The following is a 27,136-nucleotide window of genomic DNA, read 5'->3' as shown; positions in this document are numbered from 1 at the left end:
CATCTCTGAAGAAGAATCAGATCACCAAATAGTATATGTGTTGCGGTTAAAACCATTTAGGAAGGTGGTTCTTTAACTATCACACTTAATTCAATGCATTAGCAAATGTGGGTTTTATATCTCAGCTGCACTCCTAGACTTAACATCTTGGTATACACTACATGACACTAGCTGGTGGACCACTACAGCCCAGGTGTCAGCCTCATTGAGTTCACTGGTTGTCAATAGAAAAGAAAGCAGGTTCAGCCACTACTATCTTGTAGATGGATTTCTGCATCTAATGACGCCTATAGCACCACCCCCCACTGATATTCTCCAATTCGCATATTACATTCCTGTCATGAAAAAGGTTCATGTATGCACTTATAAATTATTCTAAAAATATGGAGTTAAAAAAGGTAAGTCTCACAACAGTTAATATTAAAGCTGCTACATGACAAAATTGTAATTCAATTGTTTTTATTGATTTTGCAAGTTAAAATGGGGAGGACTGAGTTGGGATAGCATGGGGTAAAAGTGGCTTTACACGCTACGATATCGTTAATGTTTTATCGTCGGGGTCACATTGTTAGTGACGCACATCCGGCGCCATTAACGATATCGCAGCGTGTGACACTTACCAGCGTCCTTAAGCGACCTAAAAAATGGTGAAAATCGTTCACCATGGAGAGGTCGTCCCAAATTCAAAAATCGGTAAGGGTTGTTTATCCATGTTGTTCATCGCTCTCATGCGGCAGCACACATCGCTATGTGTGACACCGCAGGAGTGAGGATCGTCTCCTTACCTGCCGCCGGCCGCAATGCGGAAGGAAGGAGGTGGGCGGGATGTTACGTCCCGCTCATTTCCGCCCCTCCGCTTTGATTGGCCGGCCGTTTAGTGACGTCGCGGTGATGCCGAACGTCCCTCCCCCTTGAGGGAGGGATTGTTCGGTGGTCACAGCGACGCCGCCGACCAGGTAAGTGCGTGTGACGCTGCCGTAGCGATAATGTTCGCTGCGGCAGCGATCACACGATATAGCATGTACGACGGGGGACGGGTACTTACACGCTCGATATCGCTAGAAATTGCTAGTGATATCGTACCGTGTAAAGCCACCTTTACAGTAGCAAAAAAAGGTTATGGTTATATAGGGTTAACCGGGGGTAATAATATTGCATGTAGTAATAGCTGGGGGTTAGAGGGATGTTTAGATTACACAGGTCTGCGACTAAAAAGCTGTTTGATTATTTTCATCTAATTTCCATGTATTTTGGTGTGCTGAAAATGAAAACGGACGTCAGGATTTACCACAAAATGCAAAATTTTCTTCAAATTTAGCAAATTTTTCATAATTTTTTTTCTTACTATTAATTAATTCACATCAATGCATTGAAGATATATAATGCAAAAAAAATATAACATTCAAAGAAAAGAACGTTCAGTGAGCTAATGAAACCAGCATCAACATTTTGCAAGCTGAATGAGCGGGCTCTGACATGCCCGGGCTTGTTTCAATTGTTTTATCTTTATTATCGCCTGTTCACACTTTTTAATCTCAGTTCGTGTTAGCTCTTCATATTCAACCGTGTTTCCCAAAATTAGCATTATGGCTCAGTGGAAGTGTATTAATTCGCCTGACAGTTTCTGTTACATTTGTGGTGAATATACAGTGTTGAAGCAACAGCTGAATATTACAGACTTTGTGAAAAAAGTATACTTCGCATATTTTGGACTACAGCTTGGAGATCAAGATAAAGCTTGGCAGCCTCAAAGTGTGCAAACGGTCTGTTGAGGACCTCCGAAATTGGTTCAAGGGTAAGAAAAAAGCTTTCCGTTATGGGATTCCTATGGTATGGCGAGAGCAAAAGAACCATATTGTTACCAGATTGTTACTTTTGTTCATGCGATGTGAAAGGGTATAATTCAAAATGGAAGCATTCCATTTCATACCCCAATATTCACTCAGCAATTCGTCCCATCCCCCATGGCACAGATATACCAGTAGTGCATGCCCTCATCATCTCCCGCCTCGACTACTGCAACCTCCTGCTCTCTGGCCTCCCTTCCAACACTCTTGCACCCCTCCAATCTATCCTAAACTCTGCAGCCCGCTTAATCCACCTCTCCCCTCGCTACTCCCCAGCCTCGCCACTCTGCCAATCCCTTCACTGGCTTCCCATCGCCCAACGACTCCAGTTCAAAACATTAACCATGACATACAAAGCCATGCACAACCTGTCTCCTCCCTACATCTGTGACCTAGTCTCCCAGTACCTACCTGCACGCAACCTTAGATCCTCACAAGATCTCCTTCTCTGCTCCTCTCTTATTTCCTCTTCCCACAATCGTGTACAAGATTTCTCCCGTGCATCCCCCATACTCTGGAACGCTCTACCTCAGCACATCAGACTCTCCACTACCGTGGAAAGCTTCAAGAGGAACCTCAAGACCCACCTCTTCCAACAAGCCTACAACCTACAATAGCCCTCAGCCCAGTAGACCACTGCGCAACCAGCTCTGTCCTCACCTATTGTACCATCACCCATTCCCTGTAGACTGTGAGCCCTCGCGGGCAGGGTCCTCTCTCCTCCTATACCAGTCTGTCTTGTACTGTTAATGATTGTTGTACGTATACCCTCTTTCACTTGTAAAGCGCCATGGAATAAATGGCGCTATAATAATAAATAATAATAATAATAATAATACCCAAGGCCCCTGCTACCTTGGAAGAGATAACTATGGCCGATGAAGGTGGAGTCATACCTGAACCAGAAGAATCAAGTTCTCATTTTGAAGATGATACAAGACCAAAATTTTTCCAGGAGATGAATGATTTGGTAAGAGACTTAAATCTTCCCAAAGATGCTGCTGAGTTACTTGGCTCAAGGCTCAAAAGCAAGAATTTATTGTTGCCAGCAGTGTCTTTTTCATGGTTCATGCATAGTGAAGATGAGTTTGTTCCTTACTTTGCCCAGGAAGATAAGTTGGTTTATTGCATCGATGTCGAAGGTTTGATGGGTCAATTCAAAATCCAATATGATTCAGCGCAATGGTGTCTTTTTATAGATTCTTCAAAAAGAAGTCTCAAAGCAGTTTTATTCCACAATGGCGGTTTTTATGCTTCCATCCCTGTAGGTCATTCCGTACACCTCAAGGAAACCTACGAGAACTTGGAATTGGTTCTTCGTAAACTTAAATATGAAGACCATGGTTGGGAAGTGTACGGGGATTTGAAAGTCTTGTGCATGCTGCTCGGGCAACAAGCTGGGTATACCAAATACCCTTGTTTTCTATGTCTATGGGACAGTCGAGACCGACAAAATCACTGGACCAAGAAGAATTGGCAGCCGAGGGTGCTCACAGTTGGTGAAAAAAATGTCCTCGAGAAACTTTGGTTCCTCCCCATAAAGTTCTTCTACCATCTCTCCACGTCAAATTGGGATTGATGAAGCAATTCGTAAAATCACTTCCAAAAGATGGAGAATGCTTCAAATACTTGGTCGCCAAGTTTCCAGGCCTCTCGGAGGCAAAATTGAAGGAAGGTGTGTTAGTCAGACCAGACATTAGAAGGCTTATAGCTGATCAAGAGTTTATCAATACCATGACGCATCCTCAAAAAGAAGGGTGGATTGCATTTAAAGAGGTCGTAGAGAAATGTTTAGGCAATAACAAAGACCCAGACTACAAACAAATCGTCGGACGAATGCCGAAAGCATTTCAAGCTTTAGGTTGCCTGATGAGTTTGAAAGTGCATTTCCTCCATTCCCACCTTGACAACTTTCCTGAAAATTTGGGAGCTGTGATTAAAGAGCAAGGTGAACGATTCCACCAGGACATTAAAGAGATGGAAAGAAGATACCAGGGAAGATGGAGCATTACAATGATGGCAGACTATTGTTGGATGCTTCAGAGAGACATTACAGATGGTACTCACAAGTGTAAATGTACCAAGAGAAGCTTCACAGGGAAGAAGAATCGATTTTAGTGTGTGTTAGTGAGCTCATTGCAGTTAAAAAAATGATTTTCATGAAACATTTGTAATAAAAAATTAATTTTACGAGTCTATTTTCATTGTATTGTCTTATTTAACATAGTTACTTAAATTGTCAGAAAACGTGATGTCCTATGACAAAACGGAGGTCATTTTCAGATTCAGCGCATTCAAAAACATAAAGACTATGTGTAATAACCAAAACAGCTCTCGAAAAATGTTTTTTTTGCAGACCTGTGTTAGTGGTCCACCCGAGGCTGTCAAGGGATGGACAGCTCCAGAATATGTGAGCCAAGTTTGCAGTTTTCCTGGAATTTCTCTAGCAGAGAGATGCTTTTACTGGAGAATACTTTATAATATATTTCCTGCAAGGTTTGTGTAAATAATTTCCAGGGTTTTTAGGAATTGCTCCTCTTTTATTTTTAATCCTAATTCTTTCTCCAATGCTGCTATGTTTGGCACAATACACAGGCCTGAGTTCTTATTAAATACTTTCTAGATATTGTTGGTTTTCCATGTTATGGTGTTGTTTAATAAATTGTGTATTATAAGAAGGGGACAACATTCATATATGTCTATATTTCCCTTAAATTGGACTGCAGTTGCCCTGGGTAAACCGTTAAGGCACCTGCTTCATGCACAAAAGATAAAATTTGTCTGAACTCAATAATTTAGATAGATTCAGCCAACCATCTACTGCAGGACCGCACAATATACGGCCTGTGGGCCACCTGTAGCCTGCTAACGGATTTTGTTTGCAGCCGACAAGAGATCTGGTAGACGCCAAGGAACGGTAAACAATTCATGTAGGAACCAAAGATTGAATGAACGGACTATTATTATAGAGGGAATAAGGGGGTGTTACTGTGAGGGCACATTATGGGGCAGAGGGGAGAACATTGTGAGAGAAGGAGCAGTGTTTGGGGACATTATGAAAAGGGGCAGTGTGGGGGGGACATTATGAAAAGGGTCAGTGTGGGGGGGACATTATGGAGAGAAGCTGTGTGGGGGATTGCTATGAAAAGGGGCAGTGAGGGAAGAAATTATAGAGAGAGGCAGTATGGGGGAACATTATGGACAGGGGCAGTGTGACGGAATATTATGGAGAGGAGCAGTGTGGAGGGAACACTATTGATAGGGGCAAGGTGGGGGACATTATTGAGAGAGGCTGTGTAGGGTGATATATTGGAGAAGGGCAGCATGGAAGGAATACTGTGAAGAGGGGCAGCATGGGGGGAATACTGTGGAGAGGAGCAGCATGGGGAGAATTCTAAGGACAAGTGGAGTGTTGGGGCACAATATGGAGAGGGCCAGTGTGGAGGGTATTCTAGAGAGAGGCAGCGTTGGGGAATATTATGGAGAGAAACAGCATGATGGAAACACCATGGAGAGGGGCAGCGTAGCGGCAGTAGTATGGAAGGAGCCAGTTTGAAGGGAATGTGGGGCAGCGTATATTTTATTTATGTTCCAGGAAAAGGGTGGAGGGGGGGGTGAAGTGATTTGAACCTTTACATTTTTGGATTCTTCATATTTAAAAAAAAAAAAAAAAATTGCAAGTCTTTTTTTTTACATTTTTTTTGGTTATCCTTCTTAGGGGACTTCATCTGACGATCATTTTCTTGCTTGTACAATACAATGTGCAATACTGCAATATTGCAATCTATTGTGAAATTAGTATTTTACTATGAAAACCAGCCTCAGCTGCCATGGACCCAGGCTGCCAGAACAGCGCTATCCATACCCAGCAATCACACTGTGGGAAAATCAATGGGCTTCATAAGGGTCAACTGCATATTCAACCTCTGAATGCAACCTGAGGAAAACATCGCTTGAAACGCGCGTCGGGGTTCAGCGGTATACAGAACTTGTGACCATCCTAAGGTATTGTGCCCCTATAATGATTTATATAATTTGAACTTATCCATACATTTTTGGCACTTGTTAAGCTTGGGGATGACCTTTAAAGATATTAATATCTAGGCTATATATAACTTTTACCATTTGGTCACTGCACTAGGCTCTTTACAAAACCTGTTAATCCACGGCTAATATTTGGGAAATTGATTCGGTCAAATATTTATGTTTTTTATTTATTCTGCACATGATATTTTTAATGTTAAAAATTAATAAAAATGTATATTTTATATTATTAATTTGTCACTATCCCTTTCATTTGAATCTTTCAGGGTTCTCTTTGGGGGTTTTTGACCTGCACGTAATTTAAAGCAGCATCTAAGGAGTTAAAAATCTGCGATTGGAGTTAGTTTGAGTATCATAGACTTGGGTGCTGGCTGTATAACAAAGCAGGCACCAACACTTTATAGAGCAGGTTCGGCTCTTAAGCCCACTCCATACTTGTGTGCACACCTACCGTACATGTAAAATGGATGTCTATAATGGAGAATTGAGCAGAATGGGGGCATCAGGAGCAGTGGGCATACTGTACACTTTTTGCTTTAGTACGCACTAAATATTGATCACTTTTCTGTCAAGGGGAAACTTAAAAAGATTTTTTTTTTGTAGAGAGGAATTGCGCATAATATTGTCTATATTCTAATGTTATTTCCTGTGACACAGAGTATGGATCTTTTTCTGCCATAGAGCACAATGTCTTCTATGTAACTTTGGGGGCACAGTGTGTGGGACTATTTTTCAGTAGCATAATGTAAACAAATATTATTCTTCACAATACGAACAATTTAGGTTTTTGCGGGGTTTTTTTGTGGGACGAGAAGTACTTTTGAATGATAGCATTCACTTTACCACACAGCTTACTGTAAAACGGGGAAAACAATCCAAATTGGAGAAGTTGTGAAAAAAAAAAAAAAAGATTTCTGACTTTATTTTTGGGAATTGTTTTTACAGTCTATAGGTTGTGGTAAACATGACCTAGCAATATGATTCTCCTGATCAGTACAATTACACCAATATCAAACATCTCCATTTTTTAATTATTTTTGTGGTTGAACAACCACCCAGAAAATTGTAAAAAAAAAAAAAAAAAAAAATATAAGGGCGTTGTGGTTTTCAGTTTTTGGTTGAAGGAACTGTGTGGGAGCTTATTTTTGCAGAGTGAGATAGATGTTTACTGATACCATTTTGGAATTGACATGATGTTGTTATCGCTTATTACAGGATTTTTTGTAGGGACCAAAAAAAATTAATTTTTGTGTGCTTACATTTTTTTTGTTTACAGGTTGTGTTTATTATTTTTATATTTTGATAGATTAGACTTTTCTGAATGCGGTGATACCACATAGGGGTATTTTTTTTACTCCTTATTTTTAATGGGGCAAAACGGGTCTGATCTGAACTTATGATTTCTTTTGTTTGTTTTTTCTTAATATTTTTTAAAACATTTTTGTTTATACTTTTCAATACTATAACCTACAATTGTCTGATCACTTGTGATATAGAGTAATGCCACAGCATTGCTGTAGATAGCAGAAATCACAGACAGGTATCAAAGGAGCGCTGCTATGACAAGAATGGAGGTCTTCAGCAGGCCCATCGGTGACTCACAATCATGTCACGGGTGCGCCGATGGGGATTAAAATGTTGTACCCACAAGCCGGCGTGTGTTAGATCCCACTATCAGAGTTTTGACAGCGGGATTAACATGTCAACAATTGTGAGAAGAGCTTTGCTAATGTGGCGCCCCTGACCTGGTCAGGCACCACTGAGTACTGCACCCATGCTGGGGACAGTACAATACAGGTAATCCAGATGGCTGACAGGGGTGTGGAACACAGGCGCATAGTGATCAGGTCTCACACATGTACCCATGAGAGGACCCCTGGGGATCCCAGGAGGGGGCAAAGCCTATACCTCCACTGGAATAGTGGCAGGGGGTTAAAAGCCTTCATCTCCTCTCAAGGGGTGTGGTGGAGAGTCTGGTTGCTAGGTGGCGTAGGCAAGAACAGGAGAGGAGGAGCAGTGAGTCAGTTAGAGCAGAGAACTCCATAGGGCTCAGAGAGGAGCAGACCTGTGGGGCTGTTGCTGTCTAACAGCGCCCGCGCAGTGGCTACAGACGGGGGAGAACGGTCAACTAGGAGTGCTGCCTGAAAGCCAGCTTCAGCTAGAGAGTGCACGGAGTGGGAAGTAAGGAGACTTCTAGAGAGCACCAGGCCCAACCGGGCGGCAGATCCCGAAGCGAGGATAGATTCACCTTTCCCTGCTAAACCTGCCGGTGTGGGGCTCTTACAGCCCACACCACAACAACCAAAAGCCGCAGCCACGTAACCGCAAGTAGGGCCCATAGGTCACAGGAGGCAAGAGGCTGGAGTGGCCTGGCCCGGGGAACAAGCACACGGCAACACAAGAAGGGGAGAGAGGCTTGGAGCATCTTCCCTGGGTGACCCCCATAGGGACTCAAAGTCGGGGTCACCCCAAACCACCAAGGGCTAAGGAAGGCGAGTTTGTAGTCACCCTCATACAGTCAGCCGGAAGGATACCTGGTTCCCACCTGGTTCATCCCAGCTACGCCCGGGTTACTCACCCTGCCACCTGAAGTGAGTAAAAACCCTGAAAGACACTCTGCCTGTGTGTGGTCATTCTGCGACTTGTGGTACTACAGCTTTACAAAGGGCCCTGGGGCTTGCCTCACTCTCAGGAGGCTACTACACCCGACTGCACCCACCATCAGCCCCAGGCGTCCTCTAACCTGCAGTGGCGGTCCCCTCTGACCGCAAATACTGAGAGTGGCGTCACGATCAAAAACTGAAGATTCCCTACCAGTGACGGAGATCCAGCAACGTGGAGTCCCTGAAGGTAACGCACCGACACCGACACAGCGTTTGCGGGGCTCCACATCTGGCGTCACGAACAGGATAAGGACTAGACCTGTTCAGACAGGTGACCATGTGCCTAGGCGGTCCGCTTGAAAAATTGGAAGCGCCGCCATATTGCCACCATGAAAAGCGCGCTGAAAAACAACAGCAGCCCGCGCTGGAAGAAGTTACCGCCCACGAAGAGGTGTGGCTACCCAGAGATCCCCTGCAGAGTTCTGACCTTGCCAGCTATGAGAGTGAAAGCGTCGAGAGACGGCGGGAAGGAAAGGAAGCCACAAGCCTGCTGCTGGGAGAGGAGCTGCTGAAAGAGGCAGAGCAGAAACTGGACAGCTTGTTACAGGAGGCAGCGAAGAGTCCACTGCTGGGAGACCGTGCAGAAGACGGCGCAGAAGAAATGGCGTCTGACCGCAGGAACCCAGAACCAGGCTCCGCTGCCTGGTGGTACCGAGAGCTGGCCCAGTTTTGCAACCGGCTGGAGACCCGGGTCGTGGAGCAGATTCGGGAGGAACGGATGGAACTGCAGGAGCTGACCGCGGCGGTTCGGGCCTATGAAGGGAGAGCTGCATGCCGGGTGTCAGGCGGGACGGCGACGACGCAGACCCCAGTGCTACCAACAACGGGTGAGTCGAATGATGCCCCGGCCCGCGCAAGTGCCCCGACCCCTGCTGCCACGTCCGCGGTCCCTGAAGAGGCGTCCGGTGCGGCGACGCTGAAGCAGGCCGCAGCCACGCCAGGTGCGGCCCTCCAAGCCCCAGCGGCTGCAGCGATGCCCTGCTCGGCCCACCAAGACCCAGTCCCTGCAGCGATGCCCTGCCCGGCCCGCCAGGACCAGGCCGCCGCCATCCTGGGTGCGGCCCGCCAAGACCAGGCCGCCGCCATACAGGGCGCGGCCCGCCAAGCCCAGACTGCTGCAGCGACGTCCAGCCCAGCCTGCACAGAGCCCCCTGCAACAGCGACACTGATCCAGGCCGCCGCCATGCCAGGCGCGGCCCGCCAAGACCAGGCCGCCGCCATCCAGGGCGCGGCCCGCCAAGACCAGGCCGCCGCCATCCCGGGCGCGGCCCGCCAAGACCAGGCCGCCGCCATCCAGGGCGCGGCCCGCCAAGACCAGGCCGCCGCCATGCCAGGCGCGACCCGCCAAGAAAAGACTACCTCAGCATTTACCCCGGCCTGTAAGGCCAGAGCAGATACCGCTCCCCGGTCCACAGAGGTCCCTGATAGGCAGCCCACGGTGGGTGAAGACCCTGCATATTGGCAGATGAAGGCTGACCTGGAGGCCAAATTTCCACAATGGCTGGTGAGCCAATACATACCCCCTCCGCATACCCCAAAGAGTCTCCTGCTAACTCCTGCAGCAGCTACACCAAAGAGTCCCTCACCTGGGCCGGCTGAAGAGCATCCATCCCCGGCACTACCACAGCTGGAGTGCCAGGAAGAACTAAGGGGGAGAGGAGGCCAGGAAGCAGAAGGGTTGACTCCGACTCCAGTGCCACCAGTAGCAGTTGTGTATTCAGAGCCGGAAATGCTGCCATACTCCCGCTGGGACGAGGAGGACCTGACCCCCTCTGCAGAAGAAGAGCCGCCTAAGAGCCTCACCTGGGAGCCCACAAGCATGGATCCAGCCCGCAAGACACGGCGCAGAAGAACACAGTTTGCTCCAGCACCACAGTCTCCTGAACAGAGAGCAGTCACCGCTAGAGACCTAAAGGAGAAGCGTTTGTTGAGAGAGTCCAAAGCCCAGGCTAGAGGACCCCTGTGTTATGGCGTAGTGGAAGATTTCAACTTGAAAAGTGGCTATGGCTTTATTGTAGCACCAGGAATAAAAGAAGGGATATTTGTAAACCGCAGAGATGTGAACGCTCATCTGCCAAGAGGACACCCTTGCAGAAATCTGAAAATGGGAGATTTGGTACAGTTTACCATGCACCAAGGTGAAAGGGGATTGTACGCACTTGATGTAGCCTTACGTACCAACAAACCCTACAGCCATCCCCTGCAACAAGAAAGACAAGAAAGACAAGAAAGACAAGAAAGACAAGAAAGACAAGAAAGACAAGACAGACAAGAAAGACAAGAAAGACAAGAAAGACAAGAAAGACAAGATAGAGATAAAGAACCAGATGTAGAAACAGATGAAGACCAAGAACGGAAAGATAAAGATCCTACAGATGAAGAAAGAGACAAAGAGCAAGAAAGTCACAGGTGCCAGTGCCCAACGTGCCCTCGCCCTAGTGAAAAAGAGGAGTAAAGTAAAGTACAGAAAAGAAGTACAGAAGTTAAAGTTTTGAAAGTTTTGTTTGCAACGTTAACGTTAAAGAAATGCGCCCACAAAAACTATTGTGAGAAACAAACTTAAGGCTATGAACTTGCTATAGCCACAAACTCTCGCAGTGTAAATAGTTACACCAAAAGGGCACCACCGCCACCAGGGCCAGCCTGTTTAGGGGCTTGGCTCGTCTGCAACCAGGGGGGCCCGTCCGTAGAAAAGGGCCTTGGCTCACCTGCGATCAGAGAGCACGCCTGTTTATGGGGCCTTGGCTCACCACCACAAAGAGGGTACCTGGCCAGCACCAACTGTGGAGGCCGCCTCTGCATCCTGCCAGAAGAGGCTGATGGCGCGGATCCACCAGGCCAGGTATACCCTGAAAACCACCAGCCCAGGAAAGCCGCCTCTACATCCTGCCAGAAGTGGCTGAAGTCGCGGCCAACGTGAAAGGGTTTTGGGTGGGTTAACGGACTTGTGGGTGGAGGGTGGTGATGTCTAATACCTGGTGCTTTTAAATGTTTTACATGTTTTAATGTTTTATGCATTTTAAAATGTTGTCTTGCAGCCCGAGGACGTGCTGGTGATAACTAAGGGGGAATGTGGCGCCCCTGACCTGGTCAGGCACCACTGAGTACTGCACCCATGCTGGGGACAGTACAATACAGGTAATCCAGATGGCTGACAGGGGTGTGGAACACAGGCGCATAGTGATCAGGTCTCACACATGTACCCATGAGAGGACCCCTGGGGATCCCAGGAGGGGGCAAAGCCTATACCTCCACTGGAATAGTGGCAGGGGGTTAAAAGCCTTCATCTCCTCTCAAGGGGTGTGGTGGAGAGTCTGGTTGCTAGGTGGCGTAGGCAAGAACAGGAGAGGAGGAGCAGTGAGTCAGTTAGAGCAGAGAACTCCATAGGGCTCAGAGAGGAGCAGACCTGTGGGGCTGTTGCTGTCTAACAGCGCCCGCGCAGTGGCTACAGACGGGGGAGAACGGTCAACTAGGAGTGCTGCCTGAAAGCCAGCTTCAGCTAGAGAGTGCACGGAGTGGGAAGTAAGGAGACTTCTAGAGAGCACCAGGCCCAACCGGGCGGCAGATCCCGAAGCGAGGATAGATTCACCTTTCCCTGCTAAACCTGCCGGTGTGGGGCTCTTACAGCCCACACCACAACAACCAAAAGCCGCAGCCACGTAACCGCAAGTAGGGCCCATAGGTCACAGGAGGCAAGAGGCTGGAGTGGCCTGGCCCGGGGAACAAGCACACGGCAACACAAGAAGGGGAGAGAGGCTTGGAGCATCTTCCCTGGGTGACCCCCATAGGGACTCAAAGTCGGGGTCACCCCAAACCACCAAGGGCTAAGGAAGGCGAGTTTGTAGTCACCCTCATACAGTCAGCCGGAAGGATACCTGGTTCCCACCTGGTTCATCCCAGCTACGCCCGGGTTACTCACCCTGCCACCTGAAGTGAGTAAAAACCCTGAAAGACACTCTGCCTGTGTGTGGTCATTCTGCGACTTGTGGTACTACAGCTTTACAAAGGGCCCTGGGGCTTGCCTCACTCTCAGGAGGCTACTACACCCGACTGCACCCACCATCAGCCCCAGGCGTCCTCTAACCTGCAGTGGCGGTCCCCTCTGACCGCAAATACTGAGAGTGGCGTCACGATCAAAAACTGAAGATTCCCTACCAGTGACGGAGATCCAGCAACGTGGAGTCCCTGAAGGTAACGCACCGACACCGACACAGCGTTTGCGGGGCTCCACACTTCCCCCAAGATTGCTAGAGGCGGGTCCTGGCTGAAGCACGCAGCCATTACCTTCCAAGTATGGCTTAAGCTCACCCAATGAGCCTGCTCCATACACCCGCTTCCGACATGTGCTGTACATGTATGGCGGATCGTGAAGGGGTTAAGGAGGCACAATTTAGTTGCTGTTAGGCAAAGGACATCTTGTGCAATTTGTGCAGCAGTGTAGATTTTAAGAGGCACTGGGTGTGACCTGTCTATACCGGGGTTCACAGTGTGTGCAGTATGTTATTATTCACATTGTGTGACTGTATGACAAGCACTTGGTGTTTGGCTGACCCAACCAATTATTTGATTACTGTATGGAGTGTATGCATTACCAAATTCCATCAGAAGTCTGTAATTACTATGTGATACATCTTTGAAATTCTCACCTGAATTTCTTCAATCCTTTCTTGAAGGTTTTTCTGCAGCTGATGAATAATGGATTCTCTCTCATTCAGACAACATCTGTACTTTTCCTCTGTTTCCTGTTTTAACCACTGAAGATTTTTGTAAGCAGCAGAGATCTGTTCCAGTTCCATGTCTTTGGCCTTCACCAGGTTGTCCAAACTCTAAAATGCACGTATGTCTAACTTGTTAAGGGCACATGGACAATTCAATTTCTATGCATGTTCCAATACATGCGAACTGGTAATAGATTACAGGATCTCCTAACTATAAGCTGCAGCATAAAGATAAACTGGTTGTTCAATCAAATAACTTAGGCTAGTTTCACACTTGCGTTCAGCGCATTCCGTCACTATGGAGAATAGCGCAGTCTGTTAACGGACTGCGCTATTCTCCATAGAGTTGTATGGACGACGCACTCTAACGCAAGTGTCTGCGTTGCATCCGCTGGACGACGCAGCGTCGTTATTTTGACGCTGCGTCGGGCAGATGGAACGCTGCATGTAGCGTTTTTCTGTGCTTGGCGGAGTGTAAAAAAAACGCAACCTGCAGGAATCCGTTAGGCGTCCATTGTTATTATAATGGACGCCTATGGTGGCGGATTCCGTTAGAATGCGTCATTTGACGGATTCCGTTAACGCAGCTGTCTTTACACAACTGCGCATGCTCAGATGTGTAAAGTCAAGGAAAAAAAAATACAACGGATTGCGTTATTTTGTACGATCTGTAGCATGCGTTGTGCCACTATATGCAACGCATCCGTTGCATGCGTCACACAACGCAATGCTACGGATCCCGTCCAACGCAAGTGTGAAACTAGCCTTACATAGATAGGGTCAATATCCATCGAGATCAACCTTTCTCCACTACTTATACATTCTCTATTGCTAGATTATTTATAACCCACAAATCATCCAGCCCTTCAGTGTATGTCCCCTGGTCCTTAGTATGGTCTTTGGAAGGAATAAGTCATATACCAGTCCTTTGTATTGACCACACATGTATTTATACATATAAATGAGATCTTCTCTGAGACGTCTTTTTTCTAAGCTAAACATAACTAACTTTTCCAACCTCTCATCATATGGGAGGCCTTCATGCCTTGTAGTAGTCTAGTTACCCGCTATCACGCCCCGCCTCCCTGTGGCATCCCCCAGTGCTGTGACTCCGGTTCCCGCTATCCATGGGGACCGGGGGCGTCTCCGCTGCGTCACCAGGGCTGGAACGGCTTCTGTCCGTTCTGTACCTACCATTTCCAGCATGTTGACACAGCCCACGTGCGCTCCCTGCTCTCCTGAATTCATAGAAATACTGCAGAATCCTGCATGCTCTGAGGATCATGTGTTCTCTGACTCCTCCCCTCCTTCTGACATCATTGCAGGTCCTGTTAGTGCAGAGCTGTCCTGAGTTCATTTCCCTCCTAGCCTATTGCTGAGCAGCTCTGTGTATATAAAGCATCCTCTCCTTATGGGAAGTGCTTGGGCAACATTTCCTATCCTTAGATATACTTGTGTTTGTTGTGCCTCCGGAACTGCTGATTCTGTGTTGCCAAAAGGACCCGTAAGCTGTTGTGCCGCCCCCGTGCCAGCAGCCGGCGCTGCTCGGGTCCGGGCCTTCAGGGGTGGTGGCTCGAGGGTCTCTGGACCCGGGGGTCTCGCGGACACTCCGAATAAATGGGGAAACGTAGATGTACGGGCTAGGCCGTATCAAGTTTGTGACGCCACCCACGGTGTGTGGTGAAGTGGGACACTACCGCTGCTGTTACGGGGTACCCGGGGGAGATGTTGTGCAGCAAGTTGTTAACCCCTCCGTGGGCAGGGATGATGGCCCCGGGACCCGGTGGCTCGGTGCAGAGGATGGTGACCGCAGGGGGTGCTGGAGTACTCCCGATTAGTAACACACAAGTCTCGTAAACCAAGATGGTGGTGGCCGGTGCCACGGCCGGTTGCGTTCGGAATCCCCCACCCGGCTGGTGGTCTCTATCCTGTTCTTGCACATTTTGTGTTCAGTGCACTTCCCCGGTATGGAACTCAGGAGTCCGCTCCCGGCTGGATGTGACCTAAGGAGCCGTGCCCGCAGACACTGGCCTGTGGGATCTCTGCGCCGACCGCTTATCCCTATTCGGTGGGCTGCTGTCTTCTATGAGGGACTTTGGTTGGGACAGGACCTCTAGTCCTGGCCTCAATAGGTTAATTAACCAGTTCTGGTAGGTTCTGGTGCTGGCTTCAGGATCCGAGTACCCCCCTTTGTGCACGGTTTCCGGTCGGGTCCCCGGTGTAGGTACCGGCGGGCTACAACCCTGTCCCGGTCCACCTCAGTTCTGCCGAGCCGTCTTCCCGTCTCCTGCAGACGGAGATCACCATCTGCCTCCTAGCCAGTGGCACCAGGGCTCCAACCCTGGTACCGTTCCACTTGAACTTCACTGCTGGAGCTACACCTAGCTCCAGCCCACACTCCTCTCCGAACTGAACTCTAAGCTGATCCGTCTGTTTTCCCGCCGCGGGCTGTCTAGACCCCTGGGTGGGTGTGTTCCAACCACTTGGTCACGCCCACTGATGTGTCTATCTGTCCCTGAGGGGGGTGACTAGGGTTTCTGGTCGGCTGTGTCTTTCCTTGTGTTATGCAGTGGCCTGTGACTACCTGATTTTGCCAGGGCGTCACACTGTGCCTCCTCCTTGGTGTCAAGCTCCACTTGCGGTTCCACGTCCATAGAGCCTTGTTGTATCAGCTGTGTTGCATCCAGAGGAGCCACTGCCACTTACACTGAACCTTTACGTATGCCGTGTGTTCGCACGTTGTGCTGTGCCACTGTCTGGGCACACTAACCAGAGACTTTGCTCTTTCCCTGTGATGCGGTGAGTCATAACCACAGTCTTGGAGATCGTACAGTTAGGCCCCCTGGAGTTGGACCGGACAGCCCCTGTATAGGCGTTCGCTCCCGGTTGCTCCTCCAGGGGAGTCCAGTGCATGGTCCGGTGGAGCCTCTCCCGGTCACCCTCGCACTCCTTTCCTGTTTAAGGATTATCACTGATCCTTGTTTATTGCTCACCATCTACGCTCTCACATGTCCTGCTTGTGGTCATCTACCAGAGCTGCGGTCTATTGTGTTCACACGTCCAAGCTCGGCGTTCTGCAGCGAACGTTATACCCGTCTTTGAACTGGCTAACTTTTGAATGTCCTTTTTAAAATGTGGAGCCCAAAACTGGATCCCATTTTCTAGATGTGGTCTTAAGACATTTGTAGAGAGGTAACACAGGATTACAGGATTTTTTCTCTTTTTATACACCCGAAAATTTAGTTTGCTTTTGCAGCTGCTGGCCTAACAATTTGCTGAATCATTGTTCAGCTGACAGCTATCTAAAGTCTATGGGGGGCTTTATTCTGCACAACTGTTAGCTGCAATGAAGGTCTGCTTTCAATCTCACAAGCATCTTTTGCTTTGTGAAAAACTGAAACTTTACCCCACAGTGAGCCACTTTCAGCCATGTAGGCGCAGCAGCGGCTACAGTCACCACTCATGGGCACTTTGAATGATAGCTGGTTCTGTACTGATACACTGCAGAGCCGGCTGTCAGTCAAAGTGCCGGGATGCGCTTCCAGGCATGAATCTCAGTTTTGTGAGCAGTACCTGTATGACTGAAAGCAGGCGGCTCCCTGGAAGAATAAAGTTTATTTTCTCCTGGGTGCTGCCCCTTCAGTACTGCAGACAGGCACCTTCACAACACTATTATCCTCAAGAGTAACCTTATATCTGCGGGTTAATAATGTTACCACACATGGCAGGTTACCTAGCAGTGCTTTTTGTACTCGATCTAGGGTCTGGTTAACTACCGTAATATCATGGCTTTGGGTGTAATGGAGCCAAGCCTGCTTTGGGAGATTCCTTTTCCGTTATCCAAATAGACCCTCCCAGAACAGCGGACATTAGCATTATATATTTCTATCACTGCACAGGCCTTATAGTATGCTACTACTTGTGGTTTTAGGGTCAAAACTAAAAGCTTGAAATGTTTTTTAATATAGAGTACAATAAATGCATAGCTTTCTTTAGGTATTCTTAGAACATCGATTAGTCTGTTTTATGTATTGTCTCAGACAGATTATTACAAAACGTGTTAACAAGTATCTAGAAATGATGAAAAAAAACAAACAGGTCTTAAAAACGTTTCACAATTTGTAAACTAAAATAACTAAAGTGAAGATTTTGTACTAATAAGGACAATAATAAGAATTTTCCTGTGATTTCTTCTAGCAATGTATAAATAAAGGACAAGACATAAGTACCATCAATACTGTGAAAAGAAAGGAACCTACATTTATGGTCTCCTCATTCCCAGAAAGAACATTACTCAGCCTCTCTACGTCGTATTCTCTCTCCCGGATTATCATTTTTAAGCGCTGAACTTCCTTTTCTTTCTCTTCTACAGCACAGAACTTGTCGTCAAACGCTTTCTATTTATTATCAAACAAAGGAAGAGGAATTCCATATTACATTGCCTTCATGCATGGACTTACAAAACACAGGAGAGTTTAGAAATAACATAAAGGATTGTGACCCAATTCTACTCAATTCTGGAGAAGGAATTTTGTCCAACAGTCAAATGTATTTGGGACACATAAGGCTAATTTCACACATCAGTTTTTTTCCATCAGGCACAATCCGGAAAAAAACGGGTAAAACGGATCCGGCGCCGGATCCGTTTTATAACCATTGATTTGTATTAGCGCCGGATTGTGCCTGATGGCCTTGCGTTGCATCCAGCTTTTGCCGGATTCGTCATAATTGCCTAAAGCGGCAGCCGGAGGGAATGTATCTTGTAACGTTTTTTTGTCCGGCAAAAAAACGCATCGCGCTGGATCTGGGGCGACACGGCGTGTTTTACAATGGAAGCCTATGGACGCCGGATCCGGCGTAATGCGGTAAAAAATGGATGCGTCCGCCGGATCTGTTTTTGTAAACTGAGCATGCTCCAATGTATTGAAAAAAACGGATCCAGCAAAAAAATCGGACAAAAAGGATGCAAAAACGGATGCGCCGGATCCGGTTTTTGACAGATCAGGTATATTGTAACCGTCAAAAAAAAGGATCAGGCACATCAGTTTTTGCATATTCTGCGCCGGATCCGTTGCCTCAGGCACACGCCGGATTGTATAACAACAATCTGGGCACTATAATGCTCAGATAAGAAGTGGAGCTGAATGCATAGTAAATCTTGAAAAGTACAAAACTTTATTTATTACAAAATCACACGTAAAAACAGGAAAAAAGCCCTCAAAGTGGAGCACATCATCCCCAGTTAATAACCCTCAGAGAAATATATACAAGGATACATCCACAGGTATATTTATATATATAGCCACGAGGTATATGGCTATATATATGGTATATGATTGTGGATAGTATTATGTAATTTTATGCAATGTCATCTTCTAGTGGTCTGTCATGAATGCCTGTGTGATATGTTAGCTGACAACTGATATGACTCACAGTGTCTCATGATAAACCATGGGTGCTTACTGAATGCTAATTAGCTCTGTGAAGTTTTGCTTTCCACCACCTCCTCATCAACACGGTAGATTTATGCAGGTGCAAACCAGTGTGTCATTTGCATGCAGTTTATAGCATATTTAATAATGCACACATTATCTGGTGCTGATGGGCAGGTGATATTATCTTGAACTTTCTCAGGATTAGTTGCACCTAATGGTTTATATCGAACTATTTTGCCATCTGCTGGCTGAGACAGCAGAGACATTCTAAATTGGCTTGTATATGCCTCAGGAGACTAATAGACCTCTGTTGTCTCTGTTATCAGCCATATAGTGTTTCATGATAGACCATGGGTGCTTACTGAATGTTAATTAGCTCTGTGAAGTTTTGCTTTCCACCACCTCCTCATCAGCAAGGTAGATTTATGCAGGTGCAAACCAGTGTGTTATTTGCACGCTGTTTATAGCTTATTTAATAATGCACATTTTATCTGGTGCTGATGGGCAGGTGATATTATCTTGCACATTTTCATGAATAGTAGCACCTAACTATTTTGCTATCTACTGGCTGATATAGCATTGATATTCTAAATTGGCTTATTTATGCCTGAGGAGACTAATAGACTTCTGTTGTCTCTGTTATCAGCCACTCGTGGCTATATATATAAATATACCTGTGGATGTATCCTTGTATATATTTCTCTGAGGGTTATTAACTGGGGATGATGTGCTCCACTTTGAGGGCTTTTTTCCTGTTTTTACGTGTGATTTTGTAATAAATAAAGTTTTGTACTTTTCAAGATTTACTATGCATTCAGCTCCACTTCTTATCTGAGCATTATAGTGCCCAGATTGTTGTTATAGATCAGTGTTTGAAGTGTGTTCATCAAGGACAATTGATATTTAAATTACACGCCGGATTGTGCCTGATGCCAAAAACTGATGTGTGAAATTAGCCTAAGGGGTGCTTCACACACAGCGAGCTCGCTGCCGAGATCGCTGCTGAGTCACGCTTTTTGTGACGCAGCAGTGACCTCATTAGCGATCTCGCTGTGTGTGACACTGAGCAGCGATCTGGCCCCTGCTGCGAGATCGCTGCTCGTTACACACAGCCCTGGTTCGTTTTCTTCAAAGCCGCTCTCCTGCTGTGACACACAGATCGCTGTGTGTGACAGCAAGAGAGTGACAAATGAAGCGAGCAGGGAGCAGGAGCCGGCGTCTGACAGCTGAGGTAAGCTGTATCCAAGATAAACATCGGGTAACCAAGGTGGTTACCCGATATTTACCTTAGTTACCAGCATCTGCAGCTCTCACGCTGCCTGTGCTGCCGGCTCCGGCTCTCTGCACATGTAGCTGCTGTACACATCGGGTTAATTAACCCGATGTGTACAGCAGCTAGGAGAGCAAGGAGCCAGCGCTAAGCAGTGTGCGCGGCTCCCTGCTCTCTGCACATGTAGCTGCATTACACATCGGGTTAATTAACCCGATGTGTACTGTAGCTATGGTAGGAGAGCAAGGAGCCAGCGCTCAGTGTGCGCGGCTCCCTGCTCCCTGCACACACAGCTGTGCGCTGGTAACTAATGTAAACATCGGGTAACCATACCCGATGTTTACCTTAGTTACCAGTCTCCGCAGCTTCCAGACGGCAGCTCCGTGCAAGCGCAGCGTCGCTTGCACGTCGCTGCTGGCTGGGGGCTGTTCACTGGTCGCTGGTGAGATCTGCCTGTTTGACAGCTCACCAGCGACCATGTAGCGATGCAGCAGCGATCCTGACCAGGTCAGATCGCTGGTCGGATCGCTGCTGCATCGCTAAGTGTGAAGGTACCCTAAGGAATCCAGCCCCAGCTTACCAGACTCCAAAGTTTCAGAAATGTTATTAGGACCTGGTTTATAAATACTTTGTACTAGAGATGGTTAAAATCCAGTCTCTTGTCTTTTATTAAGAATTGCAACTGTGCAGTCAAATGTTATACCTTAAAACTAAAAATTGCCAGTTCTGTGTTATTTTTTGAATATTGAAAAACCTTTTATTACAGTTTAACCCAGCTGATGTCCACAGATAAATTTACTAAGCACATCTTCTGGTACCATCTACCCAGAGACATTACTCTGCATTATAGCCCTATCCTGTGCTAGATACTGTAATGTTCCTATCACTCCCAAATGGCAATGACTCTCCATCTGCGGTCAGAGGATTTTATCTGAATAATAAATATTCTCAAAAGGAAAATCAGAAAAAAGGGTCAGAATGCTATTACCTTATACAACTTTCCCCTGCAGCAGGGTTACAGCGAGTAACCTTGCCTTACCTGCTAAAACCTGTTGGAAATGAAGGCAAATCAAATACTACTTTCAACCAGCAGAGATGTACGGTATGTTATAAAACAAAAATTCCCAAGGTAGTTAAATTACATACACCTAAAACCTATTATTATTATTAATATTTATTTATAGAGCACCATTGATTCCATTGTGCTGTACATGATAAGGGGTTACATACAGCATAAAGTTACAGTACACATACTGATGCAGAGGGGAGAGGACCCTGCCCTTGTGGACTTACATTCTATAGGATACTGGGAAGGAGACAGTAGGTGGGGCAGTGGTGAGGCGGTAGCTCTTACAGTGGTGAGGCAGTGGGGTCATTGGAGACAGTAGGCATTATTGAACAGATGGGTTTTCGAGTTCTGTTTGAAGCTTGCATGTGTAGCCTATCATTAACTAATACATATAGGCATATAAATACACATAAATTGCACTTAATAAAATTGAAAAGGGCTATATCTCTCCTAACAGTCCAACTGCAAGGAGCCCTTGCACAGAGTATTTTAAAATCTGAAGGGTCTTTAATCTAAAAAAGTTTCGTACAAACAATGAACGAAGCCTCGCCTGGTGGCTATTGTTCACTAGTAATTACTAAAATTCCACTGTGGCACTGCATGTTAAAATCCACGGTCCAAGTGTATAGGCTAAACAGCTCTTGTGCACACTGCACCATGTTATCAGCAATAGTCAAATGAATCCAGCCAGACAGGGCTGTTGGTATACCGTATTTTTCGAACTATAAGACGCACTTTTTCCCCCCCAAATGTTGGGGGAAAGTGGGGGGTGCATCTTATAGTCTGAATGTAGTGCATGGCTGCGGTGAATGAGGGTGCTGCGGTGGAGCTGGTCATCGGCGGCATGGGCAGGCTGTAGCAGCACCTACCATGACCACATGGGCCCGCTCATTTCATATGTATGCATCCTCCCGCCCATCATCTCTCAGCGCTGAAGCCGGCACTGACAGGTGGGCGGGATGATGGATGGGCCCACATCCACAGTAAACCATACTTGTTAACAAGTTGATGCCAAGTAAAGAAGTGCTGTTGCTACAATGTTGCTACAATGGAGTGCTGTCTGATTTGTATGCGACAGACCCAAAATCCTAATTTACGTAAGAGTGCCAGGGTGCGCTACTGAGGAGAACTACACCCTGTAATGACTATCGCACCCTCAAGCACCCCTTAAGTCTATATGTTTTTTGTTCAGCACGTATTATATTGGCAGACATTTTACTTTATTTGTACTGTGGAACCTCGCTTAACGAGTAACCCAGTTAACGAGAATTTCGCTTAACAAGCAAAGCTTTCTGTAAATTTGTAATTCGGCTTATGAGAAAGCTTTGCTGTACGAGCAAAATACTCACCGCATACACTTCCGGTTCTGTACATCCACCGCGCTCTGACCCGCTCTTGCAGTCCACACAAACACACACAAGCACGCACAAACACACACAAACAAACACGCACGCACACACATACAGTATTATGCTCACCTTACCTTCCGTTCCATCGCCGCCTCCTGGGTCTTATAGTTCGCCGCTCCAGGATGTGTATTGGCATTCAGCAAGCATGGCGACAAGGCGGGAACTTCGGCAGTCAGACGCTACTCAAAGGCAGAGCGCTGCCCAATCAGAGGCAAGCGGCTCCTGCCTTTGACGTGAGCGCTCTGGCAGCGGAAGTTCTGCCCTCGTCGTGATGGTAACCCGATACACAGCCCGTACTACCGAACAGCAAGTCCCAGGAGACTGATGAGGGAACGGAAGGTAAGGTGAGCATAATATGTGCTTGTGCATGCGTGCGTGCTTGTGTGTGTTTGTCTGAGTTTGTGCATGTTTGTGTGTATTTGTGCATGTGTAGAATGGCACAATAGGGGACCAGGATAGGACATTTAACAAGTTGTGGAACGAATTGTCTGCATTGCAATGATTTCCTATGGGAAATCTTGCTCTGCTGAACGAGTAACTTGGTTAACAAGCACACTCCCAGAACGGATTGTTCTCGTTAACCAAGGTTCCACTGTACTTCATTTACCATTTTTTTTTGTCTACTGGTACGGATTATAATGCAGATTTGTCAATTATTGGTTTTATTATTATCATCTCCCATGTGGTTCTTCTGATAGTTTTATTAGTATTCTTTATATTTCTTAAATATTTTTATTTCAATTGTGTATTCTAAATATTTTAAAGTCAATTAGGTGGATTTTAATGTGCCAGTCTTATTTTTAATTTTATTCTTATTTTTATACTGTGTTGGGTGTCAGAGTTTGACTTGAGCACTGTAGTCCAGTCTAAGATCATTATTCCTATTTTAATTCGCCCCCATCTATTACATTATATTATACAACTCTGATGAGAGTAGTAGTAAAGTGCTATTTGTCGAATGTCTGCTCCACCTGTCAATGCCGACAGCGCCTCATTAAAACAAATGCAAATAAAAATATAAGAGAAAAAGGTTCTGGTGGGCGCTAATAAAGACATGGATAAGAAGGTATGTAAGAACAATGAACGTCATTAAGAGAGAGCAACATGTTTCACATTCGATCAGATTTCTTCTTCATATTATGGCTTCTTCTTAAAAGATAACCTGAGATAGAAATCGTATCGATTTTGAAACATGTTGCTGTTTTTTAAAGCACCAATTCAGCCTTTATTTTATTTTACCGGTGAAGTGGTGCTACTAATCTACGTTTCCCCTAGTTAGTGTTATACTTACCTGGCACCATCTTCACCTTCTATCACTACTATTCCTGTCGATCTGTCTTCTGCAGTGTGTGACCTGCCGGTAGCTCCAGTGTTTCAAGGAGAGCACTGGAGGTCACAAATCAATGCAAGTCTATGAGAGCCTCGCTTTATCGCTATTAGAGTTGCATTGAGCACTTGTGGAATTCTTTCTGACTTTCAGCAGTTACAGTCACAAGATGGCTCGTGGAATTGGAGTGATGCTAGTAAAAGCTTAAGACACTGGAGGGTGAGTATAAGGGTACCTTCACACTTAGCGATGCAGCAGCGATCCGACCAGCGATCTGACCTGGTCAGGATCGCTGCTGCATCGCTACATGGTCGCTGGTGAGCTGTCAAACAGGCAGATCTCACCAGCGACCAGTGAACAGCCCCCAGCCAGCAGCGACGTGCAAGCGACGCTGCGCTTGCACGGAGCTGCCGTCTGGAAGCTGCGGAGACTGGTAACTAAGGTAAACATCGGGTATGGTTACCCGATGTTTACATTAGTTACCAGCGCACAGCTGTGTGTGCAGGGAGCAGGGAGCCGCGCACACTGAGCGCTGGCTCCTTGCTCTCCTACCATAGCTACAGTACACATCGGGTTAATTAACCCGATGTGTAATGCAGCTACATGTGCAGAGAGCAGGGAGCCGCGCACACTGCTTAGCGCTGGCTCCTTGCTCTCCTAGCTGCTGTACACATCGGGTTAATTAACCCGATGTGTACAGCAGCTACATGTGCAGAGAGCCGGAGCCGGCAGCACAGGCAGCGTGAGAGCTGCAGATGCTGGTAACTAAGGTAAATATCGGGTAACCACCTTGGTTACCCGATGTTTATCTTGGATACAGCTTACCTCAGCTGTCAGACGCCGGCTCCTGCTCCCTGCTCGCTTCATTTGTCGCTCTCTTGCTGTCACACACAGCGATCTGTGTGTCACAGCAGGAGAGCGGCTTTGAAGAAAACGAACCAGGGCTGTGTGTAACGAGCAGCGATCTCGCAGCAGGGGCCAGATCGCTGCTCAGTGTCACACACAGCGAGATCGCTAATGAGGTCACTGCTGCGTCACAAAAAGCGTGACTCAGCAGCGATCTCGGCAGCGAGCTCGCTGTGTGTGAAGCACCCCTAAGACTATGGTCAGGGACCTTAGATTAAAAGCACCAGGAGCAATCAACAAGAAGTGAATGACAGCTGCAGTGCTTACTTCCTGTTGATTAACTTGTTTGACCGAAGGTGGGGAGACAAAAGCCGGTGGTGATTGGGCGTGGGGCTCGTGTGACATCACGACCCCACATGAGCCCTGGTGAGTAAAGGCTTTTCTCTTTTACCTGGGGGAAACGTGGAATCAGAATGGGTTATCCTAGTAGTGGAAAACAACTTTATACGGACATTGCTATAGATCCACAGGAGACATACCAAAACACTAAAAGGAGGAACAGGACCCCTGCAAACTTGTGTGACATTTCTCCCCCTTCTTCAAGTTCCTCCTTGCAGTGTCTCAACATTCAAAGGGAATCTATCAGCAGGTTTTGGCTATGTAATCTGAAGACAGAATGATGCAAGGGTTAAAACATAGAATTCAGGAATACCTGTCTTGTCAAGTCTGATCATGTACGGTGGAAGTCGGTAGGAGGTATATGGAGTAGACTCATGTTGTAATATCTGTGTGTTAGTCAGGATTTGCCTCTAAGAGCTGCGGGTGGAGTAAAGCTATTAAATGCTGCTGTCAATCTCTGACAACAGTATTAACAGCGCATCAACATGAGAGCGTATTACTCTACGCGTCCATTGACGCTCCCATGATGTGATTACAGGGTGTGTGGCGCCCTAGGACCTGGTCGCCACAACAGCATTGCCCTCCCAAAGGGTTAATGCTGAGCCTGGAGGTAATTGGGAGATCCATTGGCCAGCAGGTTTAACACCCAACACAGTTCTCCCTCCGGCCAGCAGGGGGAGCTCTGAACCTGGAATTCCAGGGAGCCTTCCTCTACCTGACCAGAGGGAGGAAGTAGAGTCAGTCTGAAGGGAGTAGTGAAAGTGAACAGACGCAGAGTGAGCTGTCCTGTGAATCTGGGGCCTAGAGCTGGAGCAGCTTGGCCCAGAGAAGCAGGAATAGCTGAGAGGCAGCAGAGAGACTCAGACATCGGAGTCTGTGGTTGCCAGGGTATAAAATCCGTCCCTGGTAGCCGAGTCCGAAGGGCAGGAGAGCTGCAAGCCCCTGGCCCAGAAAGATCCAAGGTACAGCTGCAGCATCAGGGCCCGGTGTAGACTCCAGCGGAGAAGCACCAGAGAGAGGGTCTGCGCAGCCACCTACAGAAAGAAGGGACGTGCCATCGGTCCCAGCAGCAAAGAGGGCCATTGCTGGATTCAGAGAAGCAGGGTCCTATCATCACAAAGCAAAGTACAGGAGTAGGCCTCATACTCAGCTGGCCAGAAAGATCATCCCAAGTACTTCCAGGCCGACCGGATCCCCATCACCACCTGTAACGGTCTCCCAGGACTGGACTGTTCCCAGAGTAAAAGAGGAAAAGGTAAAGAGACTGTTGTTTGTGCCTGGTTCTTTCCTCGCCTGTCGGCCCTGCACCGTGTTAGCCACACAACACCATAGACTTTCACGGGCACCAACGGTATCCCGGGGCATCGCTCCACCTGTGGGGAGCAGTACCATCATAGCTGTCATAACATCACCCCGGAGTTCTCCCATAACAGCGGCGGCTTAATAGCCGCATACCACAGGTGGCGTCACGAACATTAACTCTAACTCATCAGCCACATATTCAACTGACACCCACCAGGGCCACGGAGCCGGGCCCAGCCACCACTGACTACCACCGGACTAGTCCGGCCCGGCACCGGGTGTCCCATAGCCCTGGGGTGGGCGAGTCAACTTTTGGCGTCACGAACAGGATTTCGTGCCCGGTCACACCGGGTACTGTGCGCCTGAAGAATTGCGCTTTAAAGACTGTATTACTGCGTGTTTCACTGTTTGAAAACTGCCGCCGCCATTAGCCTCACTGAGCGCAGGAAGAAGGGGGGCGTGCCTGACAAAGAGCGCGAAGGGAGCGCGCCATCAGAGCAGAGCGCTGTTAACCCCGCGCGACCCAGAAGGAAATTTGAAAAGTGAACGGAGCCTGGTAAGGTTCACTAAGGGGGAGGAAGATGTCCGACGCAGAGGGAGGGCAGGTGGCTGCCATAGCCCGAGACGCCGCAGCACCAGCCGAAGCGATCCCTGTCGCCGTCGCCCCAGCCCCCGCTGTAGCGCCGGTAATGCCGATCACCATGCCGTACATACCGGGAGCAGAATGGCTGCCGCAGTACTCCGGGGAGTCCCATACCTTGAGCGACTTCAGAGAAAGCCTGCACAGCTTGTTCCGGGTGTATCCGC

At 47.4% G+C, this 27,136-nt stretch overlaps 1 protein-coding gene across 7 annotated transcripts in view; it reads right to left on the bottom strand.

Annotated features, from left to right (window-relative positions):
- PDE4DIP (phosphodiesterase 4D interacting protein) overlaps positions 1 to 27,136 on the bottom strand; it is a 1,984,767-nt gene that overhangs the window by 1,077,155 nt on the left and 880,476 nt on the right. For 6 of the 7 annotated variants that reach the window (XM_075321961.1, XM_075321954.1, XM_075321957.1 and 3 more), the window contains 2 exons: positions 17,532 to 17,669; positions 13,201 to 13,380 (listed from right to left, as the gene is read on the bottom strand). The exons of the other annotated variant lie outside the window; for it this stretch is intronic. In XM_075321961.1, the coding sequence (XP_075178076.1) occupies positions 13,201 to 13,380; positions 17,532 to 17,669 (318 nt within the window). The remainder of the gene's footprint in view (positions 1 to 13,200; positions 13,381 to 17,531; positions 17,670 to 27,136) is intronic. 7 annotated transcript variants of the gene reach the window in all.

Source organism: Anomaloglossus baeobatrachus, chromosome 8, assembly GCF_048569485.1.
Source record: "Anomaloglossus baeobatrachus isolate aAnoBae1 chromosome 8, aAnoBae1.hap1, whole genome shotgun sequence".
NCBI lineage: Eukaryota > Metazoa > Chordata > Amphibia > Anura > Aromobatidae > Anomaloglossus > Anomaloglossus baeobatrachus.
This window is presented reverse-complemented; position numbering and strand designations above follow the sequence as displayed.